The sequence below is a fragment of the Aphelocoma coerulescens genome, chromosome 4 (genome assembly GCF_041296385.1).
Source record: "Aphelocoma coerulescens isolate FSJ_1873_10779 chromosome 4, UR_Acoe_1.0, whole genome shotgun sequence".
Lineage (NCBI taxonomy): Eukaryota > Metazoa > Chordata > Aves > Passeriformes > Corvidae > Aphelocoma > Aphelocoma coerulescens.
This window is the reverse complement of record NC_091017.1, coordinates 16,410,747-16,437,644: the sequence shown is the minus strand read 5'-3', so window position 1 is coordinate 16,437,644 and position 26,898 is coordinate 16,410,747. Positions and strand designations below refer to the sequence as shown.

General features: G+C 37.0%; 1 protein-coding gene and 1 long non-coding RNA gene across 7 annotated transcripts in view; both read right to left on the bottom strand.

Annotated features, from left to right (window-relative positions):
• IQCM (IQ motif containing M) overlaps positions 1-26,898 on the bottom strand; it is a 108,130-nt gene that overhangs the window by 11,107 nt on the left and 70,125 nt on the right. Inside the window, 1 exon segment of the mRNA XM_069014862.1 lies at positions 12,134-12,293. Coding sequence (XP_068870963.1) covers positions 12,134-12,293 — 160 coding nt within the window.
• LOC138109445 (uncharacterized) lies at positions 13,539-26,101 on the bottom strand. Of its 6 annotated transcripts, none has more exons than XR_011150473.1 (5): positions 25,977-26,101; positions 17,262-17,407; positions 16,906-16,969; positions 16,000-16,081; positions 13,539-15,224 (listed from the first exon to the last, which is right to left on the bottom strand). It is a non-coding gene; the product is annotated as an uncharacterized lncRNA (long non-coding RNA). The 6 variants fall into 6 exon arrangements; XR_011150477.1 differs by having other exon boundaries at positions 16,906-16,930; XR_011150475.1 differs by having other exon boundaries at positions 17,267-17,407.

Below are 26,898 nucleotides of genomic sequence, written 5' to 3'. Positions count from 1 at the left end.
CCTGGGCATGTTCTCCAATGCTGAAAAAGTGGACTGAGACTAGAAACTGAGGTTTTCCACTCATCATTATTAAGGAAGGCTCCTAAAACCTTTGGTCAACCCCGGCCAAAGGTACAGCAGGGAGTCCGCTTCTTTCAGGACCATCAAAACGTTTAGTAGCCTTTCCAATTTTCTTGTCAACTCACAGAATCACAGAGTGGCTGAGGCTGGAAAGGACCCCTGCAGCTCATCTTGTCGAACCTTCAGCTCGGCCATGGACACCTTCAGCAGGTTGTCCAGGGCCATGACTTTTGGATACCTTTGAAGGTGCAGGCTCCAAAGCCTCTCAGGGAAGGCTACGACAGGGCTCAGACACCTTCACAGTGAAGAAATGGCGCATGGATTTCCCAGAACAGGTCAGAGAAGGGTTCCCCATAATGATGCTTTACAGGCACTTTCTTGCTTACATGCAAATGTTTGAGGTGACTCTGCTTAAGCCCTGTTTTGTTGACTATCATAGAATCATTGAGGTTGGAAAAGACCTCTAAGACCACCATCTGAGTTAATGGAAGCCCATCCATTAACTCAGCACTGCCAAGTCCACCCCTACACCGTGTTCCCAAGTGACACACCTACATGTTTTTTAAACACTTCCAGGGCTGGCAACTCCACTACTTCCCCAGTCATCCTGGTCCAATAATTTCCAACCCTTTCAGTGAAGAAATTTTTCCTAATATCCAAGGTAAATCTCCCCTGGTGCAACTTGATGCCATTTCCTCTTGTCCTGTCGTTTGTTACCTGGGAGAAGAGACTGACCCTCACCTGGCTACAGCCTCCTCTCAGGCAGTTGTAGAGAGTGATGAGGTCATCCCTGAGCCTCCTTTTCTCCAGAGTAAACACCTCCAGCTCCCTCAGTTGCTCCTCATCAGACCTGTGCTCCAGAGCCTTCACCAGCTCTGTTGCCCCTCTCTGGACATGCTCCAGCACCTCAGTGTCCTTCTTGTTGTGAGGAGTCCCAAAGTGAACACCGGATTCAAGGTGCAGACTCACACTTCTGTTCCCTCCTTCAAATCAGCCTGGGACCTTGCAGAAGATCCAAGCAGCACAGCATAGCCTTTTATTTTAGCTGCTGCACTCCTTTTTTTTGCATAGGCTCTGAGTCCCAAGGTCCCAAAGCCTCTGGAAAGGCCATTGCCAAACGACTTCCAAACCTCTCCCAAAAGATCTGTCTTGCTACCACATTTCAGAGCTCTACCCTGTTCACAGTAGTCACCGAGTCTTTGCAATAAAATCTCCTAATGCCCATATGTGGCAAGCATTTGCTGTTTACACAGCCATTAGCCAATCTTTCCAGAAGATTTCTTTCTTGCATGCTATTTTCTTATTCGGGTTACAAGAGCAAAAAACAGAGGCCTGTAGTAATCTGTTTTAACAGGCAAAAACTCAAACATGAAGTCACAGCCACATTTTTTTTTCAGATGTGCTTTTCAACATAGACTAAGGGCAACAGAAAAAAAGCAATATTTTTTTTTCTGCTTTCATGGTAAGATTTAGTTTAGAAGATCATTTCTTCAGGCTGATATCTACATTGCAAGCAAGATTTAATCAAGAATTACATTGCTTAATACCGTTTTGCGGAGCTCTGATGGATTGATTCACCCTTTCCTTAGTCATATGACAAGTGACTGGAATAAAGGATAAACAGTCTCCCTATCTGGTCTCTCCATGCTCCATGGTATTCGCACCAGCCTTAGCAAAACTGCTTTTTAAGATCAGTCTAAAAAAGAAAAAGGCCAGAGCCTATCACAAACTACTGTATCAAAGAGATATGCAAATCTTTCCTTGTTCCATATTCTCCCTAGCCTCCCACTACAATTATTAAATTACAGGGTATTAATAGAAACTAAATGAAGCTCTCTGAAAAGATGAATTCCAAAGATGCAAAATTCAAATGCCAAATAGAGAGCATGCAATTAGGTTCTTAAATAATTCTTATCACAGCTCGTGCTAATATTAGCACTTCCAAAAAACAATAGAAAACTGCAATATTCCCAGAGACACCCCATTGAAACAGCATAGTGAGGCACCAAGAAAGATTCTTGGTGAATTTCTGTATTTTGACGCTATGCAAAAACAACAGTTATCTCCCATTGCAATAGAAAAAAAATTATTTTGCACTCCTAAAAGAATTTGTAATATTCATGTGGTGATACTTAGGAAAAAAAGAGTTGTGGTTTTTTATCTGAACCAATGCAAAACTGAGGCTTTTCTGCTTAGATTTTTCAGAGAGCACAAATTAGCACAAACTTTTACCTAATTGGGCTCTTCAAGTAAGTATGCAGCAATGAGCATTAGTCTCTCCTCATTGCTTTTTAAAACCTTTATGTCTATCCAGGTCCCATAGCCTTACAGATTTTAATGGCCTTAATGAAGAAAAAGAGCATTGTTATTCAATTTGTCTCAAGCAGATCTCCATCCAGAATGACAATGTCGCCATTCACAATGCTATTGTTTGAGTTGTGTCATCCTTTCTATTCTAAGTCTTGTTTTTCAGGAAGTTTTAAATTGCCAGAGATTTTTCTTCCATGAATCTCAGGCTTAACAAATAAAGATGGTCAGTGGGTTGGTCAGTCAGTCAGTCTGCCTGTTATCTATACATATAATCTGAATTCCTGCAGTACACAATGCCAAAAGACAGAACCATCCACCTGGTGAGTTATTCAGAATTTCACTTTATGCAGCTCAAAATCACTGTTCTCCTAAAACTGAGGTCTGGCAAATTACTTCCCTTCTATACCATCAAATTAATTTTTAATTCCTGATGACTAAAAGAATCTATGAGTAGAGTGATTCAAACCAGAAATTTACCATAACCTGGAGTTAGATGCCATCTCAGCATGACATGAAATATTCACTTTAGGGGACACAATTTGCAGTGATATGCACCAAGAATCATCAGGAGCAGGAATGGAAGTTGGATATTAGCTGAGTATCATCAGCCATGCAGCTCTCAGAGAACAAATTATTACTGAAGAAAATATTGCATTCTAAATGCTGGACCAACTTCTGTGAAGAATTGGAAGGTGAGAGGAACAGATGATCCTTGGTCAGACCAGGGCAGGCTGAAGGGAAACAGAAGGATTGAGAGGGAGATAGTGAAAAAAACTAATACCTGAACTCCTTTCACTTTTCCCTGCTCCCTCATTTGGCTCAGAAAAACTGAGTAATGCAAGCCTGGAATAACTAGTATGACTGCACGAGTCACCAAAAGAGTACCACAGCCTGGAGAAAAAGCTTTCAGCCCATGAGAACTGCACTAATGGAACCACACTGGAGCCACCCAAAATGCTCAATAATGGGTTTGTGAAAGAAAAATACTACTTATGAATTTAGGCTTAGATTCTTGCCCTTGAGCTGACTTCAGAGGTTAGATTAGATACACACTTCTGTATCCTCCCTCACTTAAGAGGAACCTAGAATGGAGATTTAAATAATGCCTTCTTCCCTGAAAGCTATTTTTAATATCAGATCACCAATATATCAAGATAAAGTTTCTGTGCAAGCAGATCAAACGTTTACGTACATCTATTGCTATATCAATACGACTCGATTTTCTAATCAGAAAGTTTTTTAACATGCTTTCTTGCTCTAAAAGGTGATCACTTTTTTGCAAAAGTGAAAGTTTCCCCTTTACTAGCTGGCAGTGTAGTCAGAATATGCTTAGAGCTGACTAGATGTATTATCACCTGTCAGCTATTTAGAGCTCCTATTAAGTTAGAAGATAGACCCGCACTGAGTCGGGGAAAACTACATCTGCTTCCAGACATCAAACTGACATTTCCTGGAAAGAAAACACCCCACCTGTTCACTGTAGTCTTTGGAGCTGCCAGCAGGGCAGGCAGACATTATTTTCAGGTTAACCAAGTGAAAACAGATTAAGGAACATTAAAACTTTGCCACTCCATTATTAACTGCTCAGGACTAGGAACATTTGTATTAAATATGGCACCTGCTAGAGACTGTTCAGGAGAACAAACCAGATCGAGGAATTAGGCCAGAAACTATTACTCTGGGGGAGAAGAAATGCCCTGACACAAATAGATTCCTATTTTCCCAGTACTTTGATTAGAAACTGTCTTCTCATTGGTGCTTAGCACTGTTTTTAATGTGGCCAATATTTTACTGATCTATCAGTCTATTAATCCACGGGCCTGGTTTTATGGGATGCAGCAATGAAAATAACTGCATGTATGCAGCTTCTTACGTGTCTGTGGATAATCTGTCACACTCTCTAGCCGGTATTGAGATGTCATCAGGATCTCAAACAATCTGTTCACCAAAATAATTGGTTCAAATTTCTTAATTTGAATTAGATCTCCTGAAATGTCTTTACTGCTGATAAAGGAAGGAGTTTGCTAAGCAACAGTTTCAGCATTTCTCTTTGTGATTGAAATCCTGAGAGCAGTTATAAATACTAGAAATGCCTGGGCCATAGAAGACATTCAGCAGACTGACTCATTATATTAAAAAATTTCATTGGCAGCAAAAGAAATGGATGTGAGCAATGTTTTGCCTGTAGTACCCAAAGCAAGTGCAAGCAAGCTTTTTAGAGGGATTACAAAGCATTACATTGATTTCAAAAGCAGACAAATATGTTGCATATTTTAAAATAATTTAATTTTTAAGCATTACAGAACAACAACATAAACATATTTGTGAAAATTAGCACACTAACTAGTTAGAACAGGGAAAAAGAATATAAATAGGTGTGTGGTAATTAAGTGCAAATATGTTTCAAGAGCCAAGAAAGAATTTCTAGTTTCACAGAATACCCTTTTAGGGTTTTAGAAATCAACCTTGCCAATGGATCCCACATTCTAAGGACTGTGAGCATGAATTACAGATTTGACAGTACCAAATTTCTTGACTGCATACATGATGCTGTATTTGGGTTTGGTTAATTGAATAAATGGTTTTTTAAAACAAAAAATAGCCCTTCAAGTGCAATTAAGTTTCTCCCCAATACCCTCCCCACCTTCCCAGGCACACTAGCCTTCCTTTCTAAATCTTGTTTTCTTAAAATTATCAGGAACAGACTAAGCTATCTCCAGATATCTCTCTGGGAAGGGTAGGTGGTAATTGCGATGTTAAAAACCATTTTGAACATTTTGAAACACTGTCTTGCTTACAGCTTCATCATTCTGAGCATCATGTTATTTAACTGTAATATTGCAATTTCGGTTTCTAATGGATCTGGTTTCAGGGTTACACATTTAACCCATTCCCAGCAGAATTTTGAAATACAGCTCTTGTTGCTGTGGAATTTCAAAGCTTTTAAGTCATTAAAATTGCATGTCTTTGTATGTTTGCTGTAGATATAATACAGTGCAGTAATTTCTTTGAGGCAATTACGGTCCTCTGAAGCCAAGGCTTTGTTGCAACCCCTGGAATCCAACCTGAATGCCTTTTAGAATTTGTTCAGAATTTTCTTCCTCTATCTACCCTGATCTGTGAAAAATGCTAGCAAATCAGTTGATTTACTGGCTGCAAATCTATGCCAGTAACCACAAAAGATGAATGTAAAATTTTCCCTTTGTATATGATGTTTTAGTCTGGGGACTAAAGGATAATATGGTGCTATTACTCTACCAGTTCTTCATAAAGAACTACATGCATTTTACTATTCTATATGAATTATGAAACCTTTATTCAAGGAGCTCTCAAATGGTAGGCAAGGACTATAACAAACCTCTCATATTTTGCTAGTATTTCTATGCTTCATTAAACTGACTGGTACCATAATTAATTACCATTGTTAATAAATGGGGCAGCTTCATTATCTTTTCTGTTTGGGAGAAGTAAAAGAAGAGCTTCTTAGATTAAACTAACTTTCCATCATTCTGGTTAATGTGCAAGAAAAAATTATTATTACTCCTTTTTTTCATAGCACAGATTTCTCCATGTAACTGTTGGGTTGTAAATTACATCCAGAGCCTTTGCAGAGTGGGACAAATATTTCTTATTCTGCCATGAATTGATCAACAATGTTTCTCAGAACTTGAAATCTTAAATTCAGGGAAGGAATTCCAGCTACATTCATACTGGAATCCTTCATGGTATCCTTGTAACATCCTTGCAGACCTGTAAGATACTTTGGTTTTATAAACTCTCTAACAAAGTTGACTCTGGATTTCAATTAGGATTCATGTCCTTGGCCCATTGAATTAATAAATAACTTCATTTAAATATATAATTTTTTAAAAAATCTTTCTTATACAATTTGATTATCATTACTTAAAAAGGCTTGTATCTTGCTTCATGATAAGCAAATCATAATCTGGTAATAAACAGCAGTTAAGGAAAGAACATACAAATAATACTGGCTGTTAGCTTTGGTATTTTTAAAATTGGTCTTAGTTTACAGGGAAATAATGACACTTCAGTTAAGCAGAACTTTAAAACAGTGACAGCTTGATTAAAATTTTTCTCTTTTATTTTGAAGGGTTTGAAATTTGTGTTTCAAATGCATTGAAGGAAATTCTTAAACAAAAAGAAAGTATCACTGAAGACTGCTGACATCTTTCACTCAAAGGATTCTGAAAAAAGGGTGCTGCCTACGTCAGTCAAAAATAAAAATATTTTAAAAATGGGCAGCTGCACTTTTCTTAAAGAATTTGATGTAATAAATAATAATTACATATGTACAATGTTTGTTTATTATATACTTCTATAAAATGGATGTGCATAAATATACAATTCTCAGTATTAAAGTGCTTTGGGAAGTTTGTTCTTAGCAGAGGCATTATATTGCATTTGTTATCAATAATTGGAACAGAAAGGCTACACAAATACTGGTCCTCACAAGTTGTAATGAATTATGCTTTACATCTAAGAAACACCAGTTAAGTCTGATGTAGAACAGTTTGGAAATGATCCTAAATCTGCATTTCTAGAATTCTAGGTAATCCTAGAACACTTCAAAATGGTTCAGGCTTGACATTGTGAATACGTGCCTGGAATAATTTAAGTATTTAGTGGCATTTTTCCCTAATTTGACCTTGGCATGCCTCTACATCTTTTGAGGAAACTTTCCTATGAACAGGCCTGAGCAATGCAAATCCTATTTGAAAGTCAACACAAAGTCTTTATGTTCCATTACATGTGTTTCGGTGGGTTCTGTTAATCATTAAACCAGGAAACAGAATTGTGAGGTTTAATTGAGTAGTCACAAAGATGCACACGTTTCAAACTCTGGTTTTGCAAAATGATGGATGAAATTTTAGAAAAATGCAGCCACTCCAGGAACCTTTTACACACAAAATTATACAAGTGTTGTCTTTAGTCAAATTAATGGATATATCGCTAGTTTGTTACCAACCTGAGGGCCACATTCCCAGAATCACATGAAAATAAGACTAGAAGAGATGTGACATTTCCCTTTAGCCTTCTTCTAAAGAAATTTCAGATACTACTGTTCAGTTTTTGTGGGGGAAAAAAAAAATTCTTCCTTTCTGAGCAGCCAAGCTGTCATTTCCAATATTTTTAAAGGAAGTTCAGGCTGAATTTCACTTCAGAATCTTTTGATATCCCACACAGCTCAGGAAACTAAGGAATGCTCTGATGTGAAACACCACTGTGAAAGAGCCACAATTCTCACCTGAAGTGAGGCACTGAGATGCCACTGCATTATCTACATCTTCTACAAATATTTGTGTTGATATGCAGCTTTTATGGCCTGCTGCATACCCTGAAATCATTTAGAACACAAAGACTTTGCCGTGGAGAGCTTGAGCTTTCATTTGCGGGTCCAAGGGCTACATTCCAACATGCTTTTTAGGGACAGATTTACAATCCTCCGCACTATAGCAAGCTATACTGCCAGGCTAAGACAGAGGAAGGAGCAGCTTTACAAAAAATGCAAAGGAAAAAACATAAACATACAGTAGGTCTTGCTGGTCTGGCCCACTGGGCCCATATTGTTGGTCACAGCATGGATCTGACACTGTGGGGTTTGTTTACAGCATGGGGTGCAGAGAGCTGCACGCACAAACAATCGTGAGAACAGTATATCTGTTCTTATGTGAAATGCACTGACAATTGACCCCACTGGGATATAAATGAGGGACTGGATTGTTGTGGAAATTCTACTGGTTTTTTTGTGCTTTTTAAGTGCTGAATTTTCTTTTCAAGTGATCAAAAGTGTCTTTGAGTCACAACAGTCAAAGATGGCAAAGACCACATATTGCTCTAATTCTGGTCTTCAGGACATCTTGTAGAGATTAATGCTTGAAAGATATTATTAGAACTTTTTATTCCTTTATCCCAAAGTGACACCATATGAAACGCTTGCCATGATAGCTCTACAATATCTTTTTTTTAATTTTATTTTTGAAGCTATACCATGTAAATTAAACTGGTAGAATCACATCAAAGCTAGAAGAAAGAACTAATATGCACCATATACAGACTTTTAAACACCTGTCATATCCTCTGTTCCTCATGTAGTAGAATAATCACTCTACCTCTTGAAGTGTCAGTGCTTCAGCCTTCCATTTTACATTGCTTTCTCTCTGCTTATTTCTTTCCCCACAGAATTTTTAATCCCCTGTTTACAAATCTTCTTCTCACACAGAAGACCAAACAACATCACAATCCCTGTAACTGGTAGGACACAGGACTTTCAGGGCCTTTTTATCACAGATTAGTCCAGCAGCCAAAAGAGAGCTTGATGGAACTGTGTCTATTCTGAATATCATCAGGAAGCCATCCCTGGAGAGACTCTAAACACCCATGAGACATAGAGGCTCTGGTACTAAACAGTTGGTTTCTAAATTGGTTTCTCAATGACAGGTTTCTCTTCAAAAACCTTTTACAACCTTATTTCTCTACTTGAATAAACCACACTTAGCCCATTGCTGTACTATCAATACTGGTAATTTCAAGGTATATATATATTACCAGCAAACAAAATAACATCAATTTTTTCGTGGTATTGCTTCTTTGTTGCAGTAAAACATTGGGAAAAGGTCTTATTTTACAGTAAAAAAAAACAAATCCAAAACCCTGCATGGTCTGGTTCCATAGAGGAAAAATTCTTCTGTAACTGATAAAGTAAAACAATTGTGTCATTCCTTTAACTATGAAGAGGAAATATTGTACCACAGGTCTAATGAAGAACAGTCGACTCTATGTCATCACTGATAGTGTTATACTGCTTAGTATTTGCTTCAAATTGCTCACCTGGCAAAATAAAAGTATTGATCCATCACCCATGCCATTATTTAAATAAGGAAACCATGCCTTCTTTCATCTAAAGGTGTTTCAGTATAGTGAATTTGAAATACTGTCCCATTTTCAAATATTGAAACTGGCATATATGGAAAGTTGAAATGCTTGCAAAACTTATCACAGTGACAAACTTCAATGTGAATTAAACCTTGATGTCCTGGCTCTTTAATCAGTAAAGCAATCTGAATACACGAGCTGGCAAATAAATTAAGTGGGAAGATGCATTTCCATAGAGTCATTTTTGCCGAAGGGAAATGAATCTTATCTTTCATTTTCCAGTTAAAAAATACAGTGAAGATTACTCATCCTTAAAGGAGATGTTAGCACAGAACTTACTGGTAATGTAGGAGCAATAATAGTTGGTATAAGTACAGAAGTGTTATGAAAACACGCCTTGAATATCAATGATATGAAAAAACTATTGTATTTCAAAAAGCTTTAAAGCTTAATTCCAGTACATTTAAGCACATGTAAAATTCTTTGATTAGAAAAAATCTTTAATTTACATATGTGGTGTAAATATGTGTCTGTGGGAACTTCCACTTGTGAATTAAATACAATCACAGCTGAAGGATTATTTACCTTGGTTTAGAACTTTACCAAATAAAAACCCTGCCTACAGATGGGCTGGTAAGGGGGTGTTCACTGTTTCAGAGTTACTTACTGAAAGCTCAAAGCATCTCAGAAGCCACAGAAACAGGCACAGAAAGCAAAAAAGGGATGGATGGAATCTCATGGTGTTTATGAGCATTAGCTGTGGAACACACAATCAATTTCCAGACCTATCCACAGCAAAAATGCTTATTAGAAGAGGAGACTGAGCTACAGAAAGATCTCCTTCAATAGACTGATCTTCTTTCAAGGCAGCTACTGCACCTCTCTTGTCAACCAGCTTAATATCTGCTGTAACTCAAGAAGATGGAAGAGTCTGGTCACAGCAAAAAAGCTTGACAGCCTCCAGAGGCAGATCTTAGCACGTGCATCACAATCCCACTTGGAGATCTGCTCCTGTCTCCTCCACTATTTTGTCAATGTTACAATTGAAATGTGACAGACCAATACGCTATCAAAGATCCAAATAAGCATTTTAAATGAAAAGTCAGTACCTAGAATATTGACCAGCATGAGGTGAGCAGTTAATGGCTTGAAGTCTTGGCAGACTCCAATAATCTCACTCAAATGGCACTAGTCTTTGGGTGTTATACACCAGCCTTGCTGCATTAAAATCAATGAATTTATGAGTACTTCCAGCAGACGGGGATCTGCCCCAAAAGAAAGTGCAATTCAACATATCATAGCACCAGCTCAAGCAGAGTTAAAGACAGTCCTAACGGTACATCAAAAACAGGGAAAAGCTTTTGCATGTTTGCCTTAGAAGTAGCTTTTACGTCTGCAGGTAAAAAAAAATCCTTTGACATTTCATTTCCAATCAGAGGTTTACAGTTGTTAGAATCATGAATTATCACCTATGTAAAAATAGTCATAAAAATTAGCTCAAATTCTTAAACTTATTTTTAAATATGTTTAAAACATATCTGACAACTTAAATTTCAAGTGAGATAGAAAATTATTTTTGAATAATAATTTCTTCAGCACAGCAGCTGTCATGAGGACACTTGTAAAACGTGATGGGAGAAGGAGTCTATCTTGTTAACATATCAAAGATGAGCATAACTGTCTTAATTTTAATCCATGTCTCTTTTGATCTGAATGCAGCACAAGAACACTAAATGTCTGGAAAAGGGATGACTCCCATTCTCCCTGCCATTTATTACTTCTTTCTGTCAATCTTCTGACTTATATACATGTTTAACAAAAAAAAATCCATGCTTGTAGAGATAGGTGTTTGTGTTTCAGTGTCCTAAAATTCCACATTTTTGAGCAACCTACAGAGAGTGCTGGTTTTGGGCCAGTATCCTAGAAATAAGTTTACAGCATAAATGAACGGCAGGAAAACTCCACAGAAGATGTGGGAGTAACCAACAAAGATTTTCATCTTGAATTTCTAACATAGAGCTTGGCTGCTATTAACTGGCAACATAAGGGGAAAGGGTATAAGGAGAGTAAATCACAGACCATTTAAGGGGAAAGGGTATAAGGAGAGTAAATCACAGACCATTTCCCATATAGATTGAATCTGATGTTTTATCTGACCCCTAACATCTTGTAAGGAAAAATATTCTTATTCTGACACTAAGGACTAAAGCCTGCTACACAATTCATAGTTTTGTGGAGGCTTTTAATTTATTTTTGTCCTTTTATTTTCAGCTCCCTCCTGCTCACACAATCCCTGACTGCATTCACCATGCATTTCTCAGTGGAATCATGGCCTGAGACAGGGTAAGTGCATCAGCTTTGACTTTGCAGTAGCTCAGTCTGCAGGGGCATCCATCTCTCCTCTACCCTTTCCACCTCCTCTCTTCAGCCCACACGCTGTGGATTCTTTCTGGACATCCAGATGTAAATGTGGAGTTACTTTGCATATAATCCTGACATAAAAGTGCCAGGAAAACTCCTCTGCCACCTGAATCTGAACCTTCAAAGAGATAACAGAACACACCCTGCTTAATATTAACACACGCAGAAAAACTCTTACAGGTTAAGTGTGATGCTCAGTTGTGGAATTAGTAGGGTTTGTGTCAGAAGCTACTGAAAACGAAGGATTTTATCTCATCCTATGGAAAGCCAATAGATAAACTAACTCAGTTTTGGAAAGTACACCACAGTTTTTCAGCAGCACAGGTGGTAATGGCAAATTTTCTTGTGGAGATGAACATACCAGGTACACAGGGTCCAGGAGATTATGTGAAAACAACTTCATGCCCTTCATTGCATAAATATCCTTCAGAGGGGTTGAAAATTTTACCTAATATCTTGCATCCATCTTTTTCCATCCATGAGAGGGTGCACCCACAGTAGCAGCACTTTGAGCAGGTTCTTCAGTTTTGCAGCAAGAAAAGGAAATAATGTGAAAGCCATTTCAAATGCTTGATGCTTTTTGATACTTCTTATAACAGCAGCTGAAGCTGAAAAATAGGAAAAAAATGTATAATGACCAACATCTTTCCTCTGATATACAAATAAATGCAATTGACATTCACAGTAATAACCTGTACAGATAGATTTACTTTTATTACGTAAGTGAAACACATTAGGTAGGACTGGGAGCTTCAATAAGTTAAAAGGTTGAGATGTATGTGGGATTATAAGTTGTGGAGCTGCTGGATGTGATTAAAAACAGTACGAAGGTGTCCAGAATAGAGAGTTTGAATTGATTACTGTTCTAATGCTTCAGCTAGTTCAATATGCAGATGACACTCAATAAATAATATGATTCAATCTTTTCTGAGTAGAGTCCAGTGATAAGCATGACTAAAATTTTCAAAGGCATTCAAAACTTAATGGGAGATGAATGTGTAATTATTCTTCAGACCCTTTGAAAATCTCAGTCTTGATAGTTACTGTTTATTGATAACGAACTGTAACACATCTGAAGTCAGACCATTAAATTATTTGGTTAAATGAAATATTTGTTAACAGAATCTTATGGACAAAAAGCACAAAAAAAAGACCAAAAAAAAAAAAAAAAACACCCATAAATAAATAAAATTGCTAGTGAGAAACTCTTATCACCACACTTTATACACTGATCTTCAATGGTTGCTGATCACAACTTATTTCTAAAAACAGGACAAAATAAAGGAGTTCCTAAAGGAGTCTGACCCTGCAAGTGTACCTCACATGTGCTTCTACACTCAGGATGTTCAAGATCTCATGAGACCAAGGAGCTTTGGCTCTCACATACGGAGGGCTCACTTCCTTGGAAGCGATAGCCCTGCACCTGACCACAGGAACAGCTAAAGCAATGCAAATTTCTGGATATGACCTTTTTGTAGCAACACCTAGAAAAACCTCGCTGGAAGCATGTCAGAGGTGAGAGGGGAGGCTGTTTTCCTGTCTGACTAACATCCAACTGCAATACACAGCCAAGACAGGGATACTGATGCTCAGACCCCTGAAGCACCCTCTAGAAAAGGAGAGTGAACCCAGTTCCTTATAGCACTGCACTCCTGGTGGTATAGGTCTTTGGGCTATATCTGAACCTACATCTGGAGGAAAAAGGATCTTTATTACTAAAAAATAGATTTCAAGGCCAATTCAGTGCTGAACTTCCAGTATTTTGTTGTTACAGTTCAATAAAACCGCTTTGCGTTACACTCATTTCTGTATAAAATAAAGTGAATGTCACACTTTTTTGTCATATCATTTTTATTTAACAGGGTTTTTTTTCTCTATCCATTAGTTAAAAAAGTTATAACAAGGCAAATCATTTATCAAAATGAAAAATGCTTTACTCCTTGAGCAAGGAAAGGGAGTCTAAATAGAATGTCCCTGCTCTTAAATTAATGGAACAATCTTACATTTAATATTTTCTCTTAAGTAGTTATGTAAGCACTCCAAGATCATTAATGAAGAAATACAGAATCACAATTTACAGCTGAAGGGCAAAACTGCTAAAAAGGCATTTCAAAACCTTGTCATCGAGTGATATATTCTAGGCAAATAAATGTAAGGATCATTGATCTCCGATATCATAATTAAATGTACATAACACATGACAAGGAGAAAGGACAACAAAGTTCATTGAAACTTGACTTCAAGATGAAGATGCAGAGCTAAACAAACAGATGTACTAGGGAAGGGTCAGGTTTATAAACAATAAGCACTTTCATTTTGACATAAAGTATTTTTTAAATCTCTTTTTTTTTGTCACTACTACAACTTTAACTAAGAGTAATGGTTAGTAGTTATTAATAATAAAGATAATTCATATGTGTGCAACATCCCAAAGGTACCCTTCATGAATTCTGGTGAACTGGTGAAGGTGGTTCTGGTTCTGCTGATCTGGTGTTGAGATATTTTATATTTCTGTCCCTGCATTTCAATTGTACTTTGTAAATTCAGCTCCCTCTTTGCCATCTAGACACTAATACACACATTCTTTCTTCCTAAGTAATCCTAGTAGCTTTCTTCCTAATTATCCATCTGAAGAGATTTACCCAGGCTTTCTTAAGTAGTTCAATAACTGATTTTTTAACATACAATATGTTTATTGCAACAAAAGAAAATTCACAGAGATCAGATGGAATACATCCCAGAGTGCTAATGGAACTTGCAGAGATAGTGTTGGAGTCACTGGCTATTATTCTTCAGAACCAATGGAAAAAAGCCAAGGTCCCAGAGCTGGAAAGCTACAAACCATTTTACCTATTCTGAAGAGAAAAACATGAAAGCTGGGCAACCTACTAGCAGAATTACAGAAAAGAGACTTCAAATTTGAATTGCCAAGTTAGCTAGCAAAGCAGTCCATTTGCAACCTGCTACAAAGGCATGTTGAAACATGGGGATAAACAACAGAAATAAGAATTGGCAAAGACAAAACATGTCTGTGATATAAATATTATTGAACATGGGTCTCCTGTTCTGTGCTATTGTTATCACTCAACACTTTAAGACACTTTCACATGTACCACAAGTACAATAATCACTTTAACCGGATTTCAGGAGCAACAATCTACCATTCTCATTCCTCATTTCTCCCCACCACTTGCACAGGAAACCTATCTTTTGTCAGTGTGCCTTTACACCATTCAAATATTTTTCATGTAACCTCCCTGCTTTTGTCCAGGTCAAATTGCATGCTGAGTACACAAAAAGACTCACAACATATAATAGAAGATGGATCATAAATCCATCACACTCAGATATGGAATATGGAATATTCCCATATAGGGATTAGGTTTTCAACAATAACAAAAAACAGTTTAAGAACCCATTGGGAGGTCTTGATTTTTGTGTTTTAGGAAGGTCATGTCTCTAACAGTTGCAAGGAGTTCCTCACGTTGAAAATCCAACAATAAAAATAGATTCCTCTTTCATCCCACAGGGCATAGGAACTAGAAACCAGAAAACAGAAATACTTAGAACAGCGAGATTTATCAGGAAACACACACAAAAATCATTCCCTGTTCAATTTAGTCCTAAAGTACTTGGATTAAGAATGAGTTCATCTTCCCAGAATATATCGCAAAGTTTCAGAAAATAAATAATTTTATCCATTTTAGCAAACATAGATAGATATATATATATAAAAAACCAAAAGTTAAAATCTCTTAATTTTAAAATCCCCTTCTTTACATGAACACCCATGGCATTTTATCAGCAGTCAGACATACTATTTTAATTTTACTTCTTCAGTACTGATTACCCAAGGTCTGGAATCAATTATGTTCCTGTATTTGCCACATTTAAGTTCTGTGTGTAAGTACTCAGCCTGGACTGGGGACTGAGATCCTAAATCTTGTCAGGATGATATATATGGTGGAAAAGCTCATAGGGGGACTACCTTTTACAGACTGATGGAAGGAAAAAAAATTTCCTTCCAAAGCAAGTGAGGCAGATAATTCCAGGCATAAGCAATATCACAAACCAGAAAGGACACAGAAACTTATTAAACCCATTAAAAGTACAAATTTTACCAGGGAGAATCATGCTGCTGCTAACTCAACATCTTTCACCCTATTCCATAAGCAGCGAGTGTTCTCTTTGCAAGAACTAGAGCATTTCCTCTGTAATTCTATAAAATATAAATGTTTTGTACTCCTGGAACCAGGTCTATATCACCTGACTATAAAAGTCACAGCAGCATGTTTTACTCACATTACTTCTTACCTCTATTCAGAAACCTTTTAGTTGCTATAACTGTTTTTGAAGAATTCACTTCTGTTAGCCATCCTGCATTCAATGAGAATACCTAAAGAAGTGCAGAGATATATCTGCTTAATAATAATAATAATAAAAAATAATATTCTAATATCATATAAAATAGTCAATTAGAAGGTTAGAGCTGATTAGAAGGACCAATAATATAAAAACTACAGGAATGCATGATTGATTTTCTTACCATTAGTGCTGCATCTGTTTTGAAAACTCTGCAGTCTTGTATTAGAAAAAAAATAATCCACTGTTGCTCGCTTTTTAAAATTTTATAAGCATTCTCATCCCAGATTTTTTTTTTTCTTAAAATATTATGCCCTTGCTGTTAGGAACTGAACTCTGATTCCAATCACATACAAGGTGTTGCCCTTTTTCCCCAATGCTTGCACTTATTCTGTGCTATTTTCTTCAGAGGCAGGAAAGCAACCCACATCTGGCACCTCACACCACATGTCATTTTGCATTTAATTTGTAAATAGGAGGAAAAATATTGAATCAGAAAGATATATTAAAAAGAAATGTAAACAGGAATGTAAGAGGGATCCAAACTAATTTGAAAAACTTGCAAGAAAAACAGGTGCAGGTTAGGCTGAAATCGCAAAAGTGACATTAAAGGTGTTCCCTGGGGTTTTATTTTGCTCCCCTCTGTTTCTTTTCCTTCAGTTTTTCAAGTAAAAATGTAAAAAATATGTGGAATCAAACAGATTCTTCATCTACTTTTAAATTACTTTTAAATGTTCATTTGTGGGGCAAAACCAGGACCTTTCAGAGCTTTTGCTTCAAAATGGGGCAGCACAGTACAACTGCTAGCCCTTCCTCATCCACTGGGCAATGAAACAGGAGAAATAACACTAAAATTACCCTGAATCCCACATACTGGTGCCCTCTGTAGGTATTTAGAAATACATTCATAGGATGAAGGATTCTGCAAAAAGAAAATAAATTCTTGGACAGCATTGGAACAGAAATCTAAGGAAATCCACAGAATTTTACAACTTCAGACCAGAACTCCAGATATGAAGAGTTACCAAGAACATAGTTTAAAAAGAAAAGGTAGGGAACACAGATTTCACACTGAAAGGGTGGATTTTTTTTCTTATGAAAATTACTCTTTAAATCTTAAACCATGATTAAAGTTTGCATTATGTGCGAAATGCAATGTGGAACTAAAATACATTTTCATATTTCATACAATGAGATAGTAGGAACAGATATACCATACTCCTCTAAATGGATTCTGCTTCTGAAACTCTGGTAGAATAAACTTTACATTTATTTTCATCAACATGGCAGCCTTGTCTCATTAACGAGATTCATATTTGTTTTCCAGAAGATTTCAATTGTAAGTATTTGGTAGCCAACTCTGAAAAAAGAAAGAGTTTATTAATCACTCCCCTAATATAGACATATGAGAGCCTGGGGTGCAATAAAGCTTGTATTCCCTCTGGTTTAGGAAAACTCTATTAATAACAGGTGGCAGAGCTGTAAGTTAGATGTATGTATTTTCCCAAACAACTGTCAACCAAAACTTTGTAGAATACTACACATAGAACTGTGTTCTCATGTTGATACTTAGGTTCCAACTCAAGCACTGCTCAAGCATTAGGACTCCTTTTGCTTGTGCATTATGAGACAGTCCTTAATTTCACAGTCCTGTCTCCTTCACTGCACCAAACTGATGGTATTCACCTCATGAGAAGTTATTCAGGATTTTTTTTCTCCTTTATCAGTGTTTTCCTAGGGTTGATTACCATACAGTACTCATGCTCTGAGCTGAAGACAGAATTAGCAATTTCCTCCTTCTTTACGGGACTCATCACAAAAATATCAGATGTTCAGAGACATTAAAAAATTTACTTTTGTGAAAGCCTCTGGGAGGAATAGGTTTTATTACTACCATTTTACTGCTTGGGAGCTAAGGCACTGAGGATCAGATTTTTCACAGTTAAATAAGTACCCAAAAATGCATGAAGGAGCCTAATAGTTTTCCCAAAAGTGCTAAAACACTTCATTTACTGCACAGGGGTGCTTTTGTAGTTTCTTCCATGACACTGTGCCCATCACTAGCCATGCAAATAAGTACATTTTAAAATCTGACCAAAAAAGATTAAGGATAAGGGCATCAATGAATTGTGGGTTCCAGTTCTCTGACATCTTGGATTTCATCTTCAGTGTGTTTGGAATTCTACTAATATTTTGAATGCCTGAAACACAAGCTTCAAGATGCAGCAGAAATCTAAATATCAGTTGTAGCTCTGAATCCTCAGCATTTCTGCATATCAGTCATCATGATCCCAAGTCAGGCATCCAAAAATACTGAATACCTCTGCAAACACTTTTACATAAATGAACTATCAGCAAAAAGAAACTCTGTGGAGCTGCTGTGGGCAAGTTTTTAGAGCTCTAACTGAGTAACCATTCTCTCCCAGCAACTCTCATCATCATTTGCTGCATACCTTCCAGCTTCTGCAGCAAAATGGAGGAGTCCTGGCTGCAATCTCTTTCACAGCAAACTATGAACCTCTTGTACTGGATGGGGCAGAAATTTGTCACAAAGATATACATGTTTGTGCAACTGAAGACCATTACTCTGTGTATATACGTAGAGGCCAATTTGCATATGTAGTGCAGCTGATGTGCAAACTGCAGATCACTTGCCTTTCAAACTGCAACAGTGTTCTTTTAATGCTTTGCAGACTTGTTGGTGGGGTTTTTTTGGTGGCATTTCAAATATTAGAGAACAAAGAACATACAAACAAAAGTGCCCTTATGATTTAATGCACTGACAGACTGGAGTTTTTAGCAGGCAACGAGCCATTTGGTGCCCCACATAAATGTAGGTGACCTTGATCATATTCCATGATAAGAAGGCAGAATTCATGGTCTTGACTTTCTGGTAGATGTGCTCAAACCCAGCTTTAGGGTTCCAGAGTCCTCAGAAGAAAACTGTCACTTCAAGTCACTTCATTTCATCTATAAACACCAAGTAAATTCTGTTCTGTATTTAAACAGATAGGCTGTTCTTAAGATAACCAACTTTTCATTTTTTTACTACTTTATTTTCCTTGACATATATAAGTTATCCTGAAATAAAGTTGTATTTGTAGTAGTGATATCAAGTTAATAGATCTAGCTCTACACATGGAATCCAATCCAAAATCGAAGACCTGCAGCAATTTCTTAATTTATTTTTGTCTTGTTTTGTATAAATGAGCTAAAATATTCCATCATATAAACTCATATTACACTAGACATGTGTTGGCTTTTTACGATTATGTAAGTGGCAATTATGAAGTGTATTTCTACTAGCTGTTGCAATTACTGCATCAAACTCAGATTTATCATATAATAAGACCTCAAAACTTGAAGGACATATGAGGACATTTTTGTTCCTGTAAAAGTAATTGCTTATCACATCAACTGCATTGACATAGATGTACAGAAGAAATAATATATGAGTAAAAATTGAAAGCTGTAGAGACTCCTGAATGCTCTAATAAATTTGCAGTGCACTGGAAGGGTACTTCAACTGTTGGCTAACACAGAAACAGATAGTAATCATAAGCATATCTCCATCAACACTGAAATATGTGTAAGGACAATAAAACTATATATATATTCTTTTGTTCAACATCTTTGATGGAGAACTATTATTTAGAAATAATACATAATAGCTCTATAATGTATAATATATAATTATGTAAATAATTAGTATAATCTTGAGATGAGATGAGGGCTATTAGTGGCAGTGGATACTTTGAACCTTGCACATTTAGTCAAAAAGACCAATGACATCCAATCAAAGTCCCTTAAAATGAATTGCAACAAACAATGGCAGCACAGCTGCTATTAGAATTATAATTGAGTTTAGGAGGGAAACAGCAGCTGAATGCAAGGCAGATAATTAAGGAGCAAGCTTTTGTTAACACTATCAGTAGGGTCATGATTCTGCAGATTGTGAACTTATTACGGCTGAAAAAACTGGTCTCTTTTTACAACAGAGGTATATTTCAGGTTTTTAAGCCAATAAAGAGTATTCTGGCTACTAGATAACTGATGACTTATTTATTTAAAGCCACCCATTTAGAGAATGATAAGCACTTACAGAATCTAAGATTACCATGGAAACATTATTCTTAAACGCCAAGGATCATGGGAACAATTGGTTATACAATTGGATGGGTAAATAGCAAGCCTCTGAGTATGACAAAGACTGTAGCTATAGAATTACATTAAGTAATTTCTCTCTTTCAGGCTAATATACATTCTATTTTAACCCAGCTCTGAAAGGGAAGCAATTTACCTTGCATGGGTAAACAGTGAAAAGAAAACCTTTATGGTATGCAGAAAAAAAATACACTGGGTTCTCTTGGGTTTCTAACATCTAACCCACATGTTAGGGAACTACCAAACCCAAGACTGGGAACTGGCAAAATGATCTAAAATTCGTGTTTCCTACTGTAAGTTGACTAATCTTGGAACAGAGGTTGAAAAGACAAGCAGACAAGACTCATGAAAGGATCTGAAGCCGCTCAGAGCTTGGAGCCACAGTCAGGCAATGCAAGATGTTTGACCACTCATAACCACGAGCTAGGGTTCAAGAAATAGGTAGAAAAACACTAAAATCTCATCAACAACCTTACATGCTGTAGGCAGTACCAGTGTTACAATATCATTTTTTCATAATAATCCATACTCTTTAAAGGAACGGAAGTGTTTGAAGCTCTACCAAAGATGTTTTCATCACCATTGTACTCATAACCCCTGTAACTTGGGTAGCACAGACTCAGGATCTTTGGTTTAAGACAATCCTGCTGACAACCAGAGGTCATTTCACCAGCAAATCTAAATTTGTTAGGCACAAATGAGTAATCCTACTTCAGAATTTCATTGACCCCAATGTGTAAATAAAGCAAGCAGAATGTGTCTGACTGGCAGCAAGCCATTATCGTGCTGTGTGAAATAAAAACACTAATATGTCAAAGGGATTTTTAAAATACTCCTTGATATTCCAACCTGCTGAAAATTCTATTTTTGAACCTGAAACCTCCTGAAATAATATAACAAAAATCTTTTAAAAAATATTTTAACATTGCTATACACTGGCACTGTAAAAAAGTCATTTGCTGGTTTTGTGTTCCTGGTTCTGAACTTTCTGAGGTCTTATTTCACCTGATTGTTGTTAGGGTAGGCAAAAGCTTGTGCAGATTTGAAACCATTTTTATCTCTGTTTCTTCAGGAAATCCATTCCCAGTGTTAATATGGAAAAGCTTAATTTGGTCATTACTACAATGGAATTCAAATGTGCTTCAGTAAGATATAAGAATGGGAACATTTCTGCCCAGTTCCTTTTAAGGAAATCTGGAAAAGAACAGGTACCATGCAGGAGTACAAACAGGCCCTTCTGCTCATATGCACAGCATGTTGAGATCTCTACTGCCAGATTAGCTCTCAGATGTAGCAGAAATCTGAAGCACCTTTCAAATTTTATAAAAATTACTCTTGATAATTTACTAAAACTTTACTCTCTTCACATTTGCAGTGGGAGTAAAGGCATGGATGTTCACCCAGAAACATAAGAGACAGAGCCAAATGGAGGTGAAACAAACTTGCAGGTTTTCTAAAGCATATTATAATGGTTACCAGTTAAGCCAACACCTCTCTAGAGTTATAACAGCAGAATCTGAGTGTATCCTGACTTTTACTCTATTTGCAAAGGAAATTTCAAAGGAATATTTGACTGTTATCAATTATGCCTTGAATGCTCATAGCAGATTGGTATCCTGCAGAATAAAGAACCCTGATTTATAGTGGCCAACAAAACGTTTCAAGATTACTACAGATAAGGGCCATCTTCCTGAAAGGGTTCTAAAACCCAAATGAACTTGGAGTCCTGAAATTTTCTATCTAGGTAAACTCTGGAATACTCTTGAAATTTTTAGTTTTACTAATTTTTCTTTTAAACACTGCTATATATTACAGATGAAAAGACTCCTGAATTTGAAATTTTAGGAAATCCTTACCTAGGAAGTATAGAGAATTGTGAAAATAACTAGTGGGCTAACATTCATTTTCTTAACAGTTCAGAGAGTTGGTGTGACTGAGATGTGAATGAGGTAATGGCATATAAAATGTGAAGTTAACAATTTCTAAAGACCATTAATAAATATATTTTTAGCACCTTCTTACTGGAAAATCTGGGAGTTTTCCTCAAGATGATCAGATTTCATTAATGCAACAGCACTGGGGAACTCTCCCTGTAAAGCAAGACCTGTTTTTTTAATCAGCCTCTGTAATAATCATTTCACATTTTGCCACTTTAAGGACTTGAAGCCCAACAGAAAATCAACATTATCTCCTTTTGGCAATAATTTTTTTCTGCTAATTTAAAATTAAAGACTGTTGCTATTATTGTATATGTTGTTATGATCACCAGGGAAGACAGTGATGCAGAGCAGAGAACAGTCTGGAGCTGCACCATTTTCCGACTTCGTTAGACATCACTTTAATGCAAGGCTGATCTATTTGAACACTTAAACACACAAAGCCCTCTAAGAGAAATATGCTGCTCACCAATAAATGAAATCAGCAACTTTTGAACATCTTTAGAATTTCTTTTCTCTCCAGCTGGATATAGTTTTTGCAGTTCTTCCCTTATAATAATGATTTCAAGTATTTTGCGCTGGTTTCACTGTTGGGGTGTCTAGCAGAAGCAATAAACTTCTCAAACCAAACCCCCCTCATTCCTGTCACAATTTCCTAGTACTATCTCCAAAATTCTCCCACTGAAATACCTTCTACTTTTATATGATAGCCTGATTTAAAGTGCAAATGTTTCCTGTTTACACTGAGTACAGTTATGATAACGGAAATTCAGCGTTTCAATAAGAAAGTGACTTTCGAAAGAATAAACAAGAGTGCTTTTTTCTCCTATGCAAAAGAGAAAAATAATCAGCCTTTCTAACTAAATAAGATTGTGAAACTAAATCTATATAGTAGAAGCATGTACAGTAGCTAATGAAGGCCAAAGTGTCTGGAAACAGTTGGTAAATTGGGAAGTTCTACCTAACAGCTCAGCTGGTCTGATGCCCCATCGAAGGGTAGGTGAATGTCACGTGTGACACTTTTCTTCCTAATTCTTCTCTTCAATCAAGAATGCAGGTTTAGGTCCCTCATTCAAGGGACTTTAAGAGTCAACAGAAAAGAGTCAGAGTAGCAGAAAATTCTGGAGGTTTAGTTCTCTTCTTATCTTTTGTTTTCCACTTTCTCTGAGTGGCCATGTTTGAAAGGTCTGTCTTATTGTGGCTAATTTAGATATGGAGGATACCATGTTCTTTCTTGCACAACTGCAATGGATGTCCTGATGGACATGCATTATCTATTGGCTCCCCAACAGCAGCTTTTCACCTGAATAGATATCAATGAAAAAAGAATTTGTTCCTCATGATTTTCATTATCTTGAAAGCACGATTTCTAATAATGCAGGACAGATAAAGCCCAAGCCTGACTTCCTTTGCTGTTGGGGAAATAAAAATAGATTTTCTGGTAAGCAGCAAAGCTTTGCTGCAAAATACCTGACACATGATTAAATGTGGAAACCTTCCTAATGCAATGTGACAGGATGATTTTTCAGCTGAAACCCGTTTACTCCTCCCTTTGCTCCTGAACAGCAGTTAACACTATTGAACTGAACAACAGGTCATATCTGCAATTTTCTTTTTATTGATGAGAGCTTTCTCTCCATAGTGATGTAATTGCTACTCCACAGAGTGCTTAGGAGCAAAGTCTGGAATTGGAACGTCCCTGATCATTGTACCGTGCTGCCACCGAGCCCTCAATGGATGCAGAGGCTGAACAGCACATTCCAAGGAGAAGGACTTCTGTGTGGGAGGCTTGCAGGACACAGCTCAGACCAACTGGAGTGATGAGATACAGTACAGTGCAATAATATTTGTCACTTATAGATCACTTTATTATTTTAAAACACCTTATGAATATTAATCAAGCAACCTCTTTATTATCCAGTGAGGTGAGATAACACCCACTGCTTGCAGTATTGTGTTGGGTTATGTGATCTGTAAGTCCACATATAGTACATGATTTATTAAGATTTACTAATGACCTTGAATTCTATTCAGACTTTCATTCTACCTTCAGCTGCATGGAACTGAAGCCCAGAAACTCAAATGTATTTAGGTATGCAACTTCCATTGATAGAAGGGCAGGTGAGGCAGATAACCTCTGAGAATCTGAAGTCAAATACTTCCATGACATGCATTAGAGGACAGGACAAGCATTTTGTTTCCCCTCTTCTTTCTCTCAGTACTTTTTCCCAATGGGAAAATTATGTGGCAGCTTTCAAAATTATTTTTCATTTATTTATTTTATTTCTGCTGTGCTTCACATGTTTGATATTGAGGCAAGGTTAATGACATGCAGCTTGCATTTGGAATTGAAAGTGGAGATGTTTAAGGTTGTTCCTAGATCCTGTGGGTATATGGTAGATATTGCCAGAATATACAAGAGATTAAATGATGCTTATCAAAAATCAATGTATACTAATTTTTTCCTATCTTTGCAAATTTCCTGGGTTCACAACACAGTGGAGGTAATGCCTGCATTTCATATATACTAGCTACCCAAATTCAAGGTCAAATCCTAAATTACTTCTTGAGGCAAAACTCTCAGGTAGTTGATTAATGTTTTGGCTGTGGTAGCACGTTAGGTTTCACCTTCTGCAATGATTATATATGAGGTGTCACTGAAGTCTTGTATGGAATCGAGGATGCTTGATTGATTCTTTTAATGCCTTTAAGTTGTTTCCATTTAAATATACTTCTGAAAACTGTAGCTGTAATTAAAGGCAGGACAATGGTTCCCCCTCTCCATAGAGAAGTAGAAGATTAATTGCATCGGTGAAAAGAGACTTCAAATGTGTTTGTCACATTTTGTGAGAGATTTGTAAACTGAATATGTGCTAAAAGAGATATGAGAGAAAAAAACCTGTTAACACTGTTAAACGTCTGATTAGGCCACAGGGAAACCACAGTCAGAATCTGTTTCTATTGAAGATTTCTTGTGTGGCTTGGTAAATCTCTAATTTTCCCATGCCTCCACGTTCCAGTAGAAAAATAGGCATAAAACCTCATCTTTCCTCAAGGAAGAATTGTTGAGTCCAACAGTGTTTTTGAGGCACTCACAATCTACAAATATGTAGGGGAGGGCAAATAAGGTTTTCCTTGACATCTTTTCCCTGCTCAGAGCTAGACTACATCACCCAGGAGATTTATGTCTGGAGGGTCTCCGAAGGCTTGATTTACTCTGTGCGTGTGGCTGAGCACTGTGCATATCTCAGATATGAAGCATATTGACCAAGGAAGTCATTGCAATTGAAGAAAGAATTAACTGCTCTGTTGGAGGGCTTCATAAACTCGTTTGTTATTACTGTTGCTCCACAGAGCCCCGACTGTCCAGCACAATCTCTTTCTGCCTGCACAGTCTGCTGGGAGCTCAAGAGTTCTTCTACTGAACAATGAATCTTTTTTGAGTTGGGCTTTTTTGAGGTTTTGGGTTTTTTTTTTTCCTATATAACAGTTCACTTGAAACAACGTGTTGGGCACTGTTATGCATTTATTTACTATGGTGGGTTAATCTCATCTGGGGAGGTATAGAAACCCAATCATGAGTGCTACAGTATATAAGCTAATTGCCAGGATAAAACCAAATGAATAATTACTTAACTTCAGAATGAGGCCTGGGGGAATTTTTCTTTAATAAAGGTTTAATTCACCAGTGATAATGAATGCAATCTCACATACTACTGAACAACACCATTAGCATAATGGCTAAGATACAAAAACTATAATTAGAACAAAACAGAAATGTTAATTACAGCCACGAAGGTACCCAAGAAAAAGGGAGTTATCCTTTACCTGTCAAATGGCTTCCTGCCTGTGTAGCTTTAGTAATCCCTGCGATGGGTCATCAATTCTGCTCAAGTGACTGACAGGCAGAAATTAAAAACTGAGGCTTCCTTTGCCTTCTGATTCCAGAGAGGACTGAGAGTCACAGAGGAGACTTAAATAGTTAGGAGTACAGGTGAGGGCAGTAAAGACTCCACCTCTAATCACAAAGCTTAAAAATTAAGCTCCCATGTGTCTGAATCCCACCTTTCAATTCCATTTCACACAAAGGCAGCGCTATTGTGTCATCTCAGGAGTATGAGATCTCCTCCAAGTTCATTTGCTACCCCCAGGCGTACTTGCTGTGCACAGCACTGTGTTGCTGGACAAGGAAACATGGGAGCCTCTTGGCTAGGAGCTGCTGGGAAGTTTACTGATAACAAGCAGCTTCATTTCCGGCAGTAACAACAATAACCAAAGCTCTTTGTACATAAAAATTTGCACAAACTCTTATGTCTAGCATAAATGAAACCTGGGAGATGTCCTCATGGAAGAGCACTCTTTTGTGCCTTTTCTGGTGTGCATTTTCTTTAATCTCATGCTACTCAAATATTAAATTTGCAGATTCAAGAACTCAAAAGTTATAAAATATGAGAATGAATGTTGCATTCCCCCCCCCCCTTACAAGATTCAGTGCATAAAATGGACACTAACTGAATGGGGAGCTATTCAGTTTTTCTTTTTATCTTCATCATTCTATGTTTGATTCCAGACCTTATTTAGCACACATCATCAAAACCCTGCACTGAATACAAAATTACCAATTTCTCCATAGGCTTTTTTGTGGTTTTCTCAGCTTTTTTTTTTTTTTTGTGGTGCTCTCAGCTCTCACTATAATTAATCTATCCTCCCAACACCTCTAAGAAATCATATAATTGAAGAACAGAGAGAT